Here is a 7,713-nt window from a genome sequence, read left to right as displayed (position 1 = left end):
TCAAGGTATGTTTACATTTATTCATTAAGAGGATATTAGTGAGGAATTTAACTCTCACTGAGTTGTTGAGTGGGCAGTTAACGGTCACGTTTTGTTGTGCCATTTCTTGGTTTTAAAAACGGAAAGTGTTCCCAAGGTACTTCCACACAACTGTAACATGAAAACATGCCATTTCTTTATAATAAACATTTAGATTAAATAATTCAAATAGATGAAAATGCTTCATCTTTGTTCAGATGTTGTTCACATAAAAGATTACAAGTTCTTATAGAATCTGAAGTCAAGTATTCATTACAGTACCTTGAGAATGTATTCATACCCCTTCATTTTTTTAATGTTTTGTTATGTTGCTGCCTTATGTAAAACTGCTTTAAATTACTTTTTTTCCCACATAAATCTGCAATCCATACAGTATAATGGTAAAGCAAAAATATGGTTTTTAACATCTTTGCAAATTTATTAAAACTAAAAAACAAATGATTCCATTGCATAAGTATTCACACCCTTATTCGGGACAGTTGAAATTTAGCTCGGGAGCATTCATTTTTTTTGTAGATGTTACTACACTTAAAGTGAAGTTAACCTGTGGCAAATTCAATTGATTGGGCATGATTTGGAAAGGCACACACGTCGTAATAAAAGGTCTTACAGCTGATAATGCATATCAGAGCAAAAACCAAGCACTGAGGTCAAAAGAACTGTCTGTGCTCAGAAACAGTTTGTGTCATGCCACACATCAGGGGAAGAGTTCAGAAAAAAAATTCTGCCTCATTGAAGGGTCACAGAAGCATGTAGTCTCTGTTATTCTTAATGGAAGACGTTTTAAACAACCAAGACTCTTACTAGATCTGGCCTCCTGGCCTAACTGAGCAACTGATGGAGAAAACTGAAAATGTCTATCTGCAGCATCCAACCTGACAGAGCTTGAGAGGTGAAGATATGAGGAAGAAAATAAGGGGTAAGAATAATTTCGCAAGACACTGTAAATGCATTAAAAACAATCAAAAACCACTGCTCCATAAATTAATATATTTTTAAATCTTTTAAGTCTTTTAAATCAGGAGAAAATATTACTCATTGCTCTCAAAATTAAGGGCATAGTGCACCTTTTGGGTACCCAATTTCCAGTTGTCACACAGTTGGTCTTCATAAGGGACTTTTCAAAAACAGTCACTGGAAGTATAATAAGCTTGGTCCATTTCAAAAGTTTGGGATCAGTAAGATTTGAAATGTTTTTGAAAAACATCTCTTATGCTCACTAAAATTAAAGATACATAAAGGCAATACTACTGTGAAATATGAATAGACCTAATTATTAAAATAATAATAATAATAATAATAATAATAATAAAAAAAAAATCTATATATATATATATATATATACACACACAAACACACACACACGTATGAATACATATAAAATAAAAAATTCAGCAGCCATTAACCGAGATGGCCCAAGAAAAATGTACACATGAAAACAATTACCCTACTCAATTTTTAGATGAATAGAAAGCTAAAAAGAAAAAAAAAACATTTATTATAGACATATTTTTTAACAATATAAAATATTTACTGTCTCTTTTGTTTTCATTTAATGCAACAAACGGGTAGGCCTATGTGGGTCAAAACAAATATATTGATTCAGTATTACATTTCACATAATTCACACGTAGGTACAATTTATTTATTCCTTCAAGGAATTTTACAACGAAAGGAAATGTAAAAAGTGGCCTTTAGGACCCGTTGAATATTTTAACTTCACTGAGAGACGTGAAGCCAGTTGCTGCAAACAAACATGGAGGACGGCGGAGTGCTGGTTGAGAAACCTCAGGTGAGATGTTATGTTGGGATTTGACGTATTTTACTTAGAAAGGGTGGCGTATACGCCGTTATTATGTTTGAAAAGTTCTATTCTACATAATTAAACCATATATACAGCAAGAACGCAAGTCTAAAGCTTACAGCGAACAGTGAAAAAATGCCGATTCATTTAGCTCGCCTCAAATGCTCCGTCATGCCATTCTCTGACAGCGGCTAGCGTTAGCATGTGTGCTCCCCAAAATAACAGAATAGTAGAATATGTAATGTTAGCGTTTAAAACTTTAATTTCAAATCATATTTGAATTGTATATGATTATTTTGAACAAAGTTTTCCACGTTCACACGGAACATTAATCAGTCGGGCTAACGCCTAGCCATGTAGCATAGCAGTTTATCAGCTATTAAGTAACGTACATTTCTTTTAGTAACATTTTATAATTATTTAGAAGTTTGTATAACGCTTAACAGAACGGTAAATTTATGTACATTAAAATATGAATCTATATAAATAATATATTAGTTTCTTTACAGTCATGATAACTGTTTGAAAATGAATTGTATTATGTTGATTCCGTGTGATAATGTATTTATTGTACTTATTGTAAATGGATGATCATACAGGATGATGTGCCAGCCCTGATGCTGAATTCAAGGCCCCAGACCGGTTTGTCTTTCTTGACTCCTGAACCAGAAGATCTGGAGGATCTTTACAGCAGATATAAGGTTTGTATTTTTGTGTGTATATATATATATATATATATATATATATATATACACCGCTCTTGTTGACACGTAATCATTTCCACACTGCAGAAGTTGCAGCAGGAGCTGGAGTTTCTGGAGGTGCAGGAGGAATACATTAAAGATGAACAGAAAAATCTGAAAAAGGAATTCCTTCATGCCCAAGAGGAGGTGAAGAGGATACAGAGCATCCCTCTGGTTATTGGGCAGTTCCTGGAAGCAGTCGACCAGAATACTGCCATTGTGGGCTCAACCACAGGTAACAGGATTGTTTGGTATACAGCGTTTCTGCGAGTCTTAAAAAGTCTTAATTCGGCTTTTCTCTTTTGAGCCAAAAGTCTTAAACTTATGAAGTCGTGGCGTTAAATGTTTGCATGCGCTGACAAAATTAAAATCTTCCTCAGAACTCTTGTCTTGTTTTCCAGTATATATATCCAAGCACCCTTAAAGCAAGATACATTTACTCATGATGCAAAAAAAAAAAAAAAAAAAAAGATAGATAAAATTAAGTGAGTTAATGCTTAAAACAAGAACAAATATGTCAGTAAGGTATGATTACTTTTAGTGAGAGTTTTCTGTTTTTTTTTTTCTTCTGATTCTCAGAAAGAAATTTCTTTGTTATTTGGTTTCAAGTATAAATGTATCTTGATGCATGTATCGTTGTGATCGGAAGGTACAGATAAATTTATTCTATACTCTAGTGGTTGGCCAATGAAGCCATTGTCTATTCTTTGCTAAATAAGTTAAAAAGTAGTTGAAATGTTTTTGAATTTTAGTTTTTACTTTGAAGCATAATACACGACATTTGCATTTAGAGACAACTTTGGCCGTTGTTTACCGATCACTTAATTCCTTATTTTCTTTACTTGGTCTTAAAAAGTCTTAGATTTGCTTTCATAATACCTGAAGGAACTTTGGGTAGTATCAATTACAGGATTATCAATCTGTTTTAATTTCTGTTTTTGTTTTTTTCAAAACGGTTGACTTCAACAATTTAAAATATATGCCTTGCACTTTTGTTGTTTTGAATAGAACAATGGCAAATGCTTAAATGTGTTTTTGAAATGTCATGATATTTGTTAATGTTTGTTAGTTAAAGCTACGTGATTTAGCTTTATCAGTAATGTTGTGCAATTTTTTTTTTTTAATTCCTTCAGGGTCAAATTACTATGTTCGGATTCTGAGCACAATCGACAGAGAGCTGCTGAAGCCCAATGCCTCGGTTGCTCTGCACAAGCACAGCAATGCTCTAGTGGACGTTCTGCCTCCGGAGGCTGACAGCAGCATCATGATGCTTTCTTCAGGTATTCTCAATCAGTCCCTTGTTTGCCCTGTATTAGGGATATAGATTGCACCTTTTTTCTGAAAAACTATTGCAGCGACTTTTTTTTTGTGGTTCCTCTTAATGCACTTCCTCTCTATTTGACAATAGATCAGAAGCCAGATGTGATGTATGCAGACATCGGAGGAATGGACATCCAGAAACAGGAAGTGAGGGAGGCTGTGGAGCTCCCCCTCACACATTTTGAGCTCTATAAACAGGTGAGTATGTGCATGCAAGTGCCTGTGGTGTATAGCAGTCTTGGCTGTCCACTCACATTCTGCTTCTGTTCTCAGATTGGTATTGACCCACCCAGAGGAGTGCTCATGTATGGCCCACCTGGATGTGGAAAGACCATGTTGGCAAAAGCTGTGGCTCATCATACCACAGGTAGGCTAAAGTGTGGTTCGATGTCTTTCAGGCATTATACCCAAAAAAATATCTAGATCAGAAGTGCATGGTTATATTACAACTTTTATAATTGTGTTTCAATGTTCTGCAGCTGCCTTTATTCGTGTGGTGGGATCTGAGTTTGTGCAAAAGTATCTTGGAGAGGGTCCACGCATGGTGCGAGATGTCTTTCGACTGGCCAAAGAGAATGCCCCAGCCATTATCTTTATCGATGAGATTGATGCGATTGCTACGAAGCGCTTTGATGCACAGACTGGAGGTATGCTTTCCTTTCAGGTTTTAAATAGGACTGCACGATTAATCGCATGTGATTGTCTATTCACTGCTAATCAAAGAACCGGCTTTACTAACGAGACACGCATGACAATTGCATGTGATTAATCGTGCAGCCCTAATTTTAAAACTGTATGTGTGTAAATAGATATATGCGTGTGTATTGGTGTCAGTAAGATTTTTTTAAATAAATGAATACTTTTCAGCAACACATTAAATTGATCAAAATTGACATTTGTAATTTTGAAAAAAATAAAACTATTTTAAATCCATTCTGTCTGTTAAGCTTTCCATTCATCAAAGAAGGCTAAAAGTATAATGGTTTTCACAAACATTTTAAGCAGTACAACTGTTTTCAACTTTAATAATAAGAAATATTTTATACCAAAAACACCAAATCAGCATATTAGAATGATTTCTGAGGGGGCTTGTGACACTGAAGACTGAAGTAATGATGCAGAAAATTCTTTGCCATCCCAAATCATCTTTACCATCCCAGAAGTAAATAATAAAAAATAAATGTAATTTCCAATTTTAACAATATAACGGAAGCAATGCAAGGTGAGCATATTCGACTTCTTACAAAAACATTCAATCTTACTGACCCCAAACTTTTGAAAGGTAGATTACATTTTGCGTAAAAAAAGTGCATTCGTCCTGAAGGAGACATTTAGGAAAACTGTTGTCTTTACAACTTGTGCACTATATTCCAAGTCTGCTAGTCCCATTGTTTGTTCATTATTTTTTGTTTTCTATGCTTGTAGCTGATAGAGAAGTGCAGAGAATTCTGCTTGAGCTCCTCAATCAGATGGATGGGTTTGACCAGAATGTGAACGTGAAGGTTAGAAAAAAACATTTTAGTTTAATCATCTTTGACTGTGTGGTGTTATGTTGCATTTCTTCTTCTGTTCTTCTTTAATACGGCTACATCCATGGGTGACGTTGTGTGACTTTTTTTCAATGACAGGTTATCATGGCCACCAACAGGGCTGATACACTGGATCCAGCTCTGCTGCGTCCAGGCAGACTGGACCGTAAGATTGAGTTTCCTCTTCCTGACCGGCGACAGAAACGCCTGGTGTTCTCCACCATCACCAGCAAGATGAACCTCTCGGAGGAGGTTGACCTGGAGGACTGTATCCTGACCCTACATGAAGTTTTTCTCATTATGATTACATTTAATCATTTAGAATATTTAATGTTTAAAGTCACTTACAAATGAGGAAAATGAGAGGCATTGATCATATATAGATCAAAAATATTTTACAAAATACATTCTCATTCAAACATTTGGGGCCAGTAAATATATTTATATTTTTTAAGAAATTAGTATCTTTATTCAGCAAAGATGCATTAAACGGAGTGAATTTCTATTTTAAATAAATGCTGAAAAGGTATCATGATTTCCACAAAAATAGCACAACTGGTTAGATGATATTTAAGAAATGTTTCTTGAACACAAATCAGTGTGTTAGAATGATTCCGCATTACCATTACAAGAATAGATGACATTTAAAAAAATATCAAGTTATTTTAAATGGTATTTTACTGTATTTTCAATTAAATAAATGCAGCTTTGATGAGCATAAGAGACTTTCAGAAACAAAAAAAAATTCACAGACTTTGAACTCGAATGCTAGTGTATCTCTTGATTTAAGAGACCAAAAAAAGGATTTACAATTGTCCTTAACCACAATAAAGATGTTGCGAGGCCTGACAAGATCACTGGTGCAGATATCAACTCCATTTGCCAGGAGGTGAGTTAGAAGAGAACAAAAATAGCCTTATTTGTTTTTATTTGTGATCTGATAGGTAAACATTGATAGCCTGAATGCACTAAGTCGCTTTGGATAAAAGCGTCTGCTAAATGCATAAATTTAATTTAATTTAATTTTAAATTTCATAAATTTAATCTGAATTTCTTCAAGCATATGGTTTCTGTAAAGATTAACTCTGTTTTTTGTGTCTGCAGGCTGGTATGCTGGCTGTGCGTGAAAACCGTTACATTGTGCTGGCAAAGGACTTTGAGAAGGCTTACAAGACAGTTATCAAGAAAGACGAGCAGGAACACGAGTTTTACAAGTAGAATACACCTCAACTAGATATCGGCATTAGCATGTACCCTGTCTGTTCCAGCCTTTATTTGTACGTACAGTGAAATATTGAGGACATAACACTTGATTTACCTTTGATTTACATCTTCAGGGTTTATACTGCTTGTACTGGGTCTTTGATTTCACAGGATTGTTTCATATTCACATCATATAAAGTATGAATGGATAATCAATGTTCATCTAGTGAGCATTTTATGTATTCTGTTCAATGTCTCCTCAAAGACGACCATGAAAATGTTTTCCATAATGACTCTAAATAAAGATGTTTTTGGTGTATGCTGGCAGATAATGTTTTCTGTGTGTTTCAAGAGCTTCATATCCTTTGTAAGAACTGTTTAGTATATTCTGCAAAGTTAGAGTTTATGCCATCAGGAATTAAATATTTTTTTTATGGAATTCTTTCCCTTTCATATGCCATACATTTGATTATTACATGTGCTACAGTTTCTGGATGTCCGCATTTATTGCACTTACCAGAATCATGTTTCCCTATTATTTGAAGTGATTTTTTATGTACCTTGTGAAAAGGTACCACCCCAGTGACAGCTTTTGTACCTTTATTTCTGAGAGTGTAAAAAAAGTTCTGAGTTTTTAAATTGATAAAAAGATAATTCAATATTAATGTTCAATTCCACAAACCTGGACTTTGTGTGTGTGTGTGTGTGTGTGTATATGTGTATATATATATATATATATATATATATATATATATATATATATACACACACACACACATACAATAGGCTTTTTTTTTTATAAAGGAAAAAAAGATTAGGAAGGATCAATGATTTACATATAATTTTGTGCCATTTTGTAATTATTAAGTAATTGTGATAATTCAAAAAAATTATAATATTCATTTATACAAAAAGAAATTGGGTTACATATAATAAGCTACTACCCAGCACTGCATTTAAACATAAAACACCAGATGTTTCTGAGAAACATTGTTCTGAGAATGCAATTAAACATTTATTTCAAATCAAACCTCTTTAATGGTGACTTTCTCTTGCCTCGTTTTGATTCAAAAGC

At 34.1% G+C, this 7,713-nt stretch overlaps 1 protein-coding gene across 1 annotated transcript; it reads left to right on the top strand.

Moving 5' to 3' along the window:
* Positions 1-1,693: 1,693 nt before the first annotated feature.
* Positions 1,694-6,957, top strand: psmc4 (proteasome 26S subunit, ATPase 4). Its single transcript, XM_059508319.1, has 11 exons — positions 1,694-1,831; positions 2,443-2,544; positions 2,635-2,821; positions 3,720-3,866; positions 3,995-4,104; positions 4,180-4,273; positions 4,386-4,553; positions 5,332-5,408; positions 5,535-5,703; positions 6,269-6,324; positions 6,540-6,957. The coding sequence occupies exons 1-11, from the start codon at positions 1,796-1,798 to the stop codon at positions 6,651-6,653; spliced, it is 1,260 nt and encodes a 419-aa protein (XP_059364302.1). The 5' UTR covers positions 1,694-1,795; the 3' UTR covers positions 6,654-6,957.
* Positions 6,958-7,713: the final 756 nt, after the last annotated feature.

Source organism: Carassius carassius, chromosome 24 (assembly GCF_963082965.1).
Source record: "Carassius carassius chromosome 24, fCarCar2.1, whole genome shotgun sequence".
NCBI classification, from domain to species: domain Eukaryota; kingdom Metazoa; phylum Chordata; class Actinopteri; order Cypriniformes; family Cyprinidae; genus Carassius; species Carassius carassius.
The sequence above is the reverse complement of the archived record's forward strand: the minus strand, read 5'-3'. Positions and strand labels throughout refer to the sequence as shown.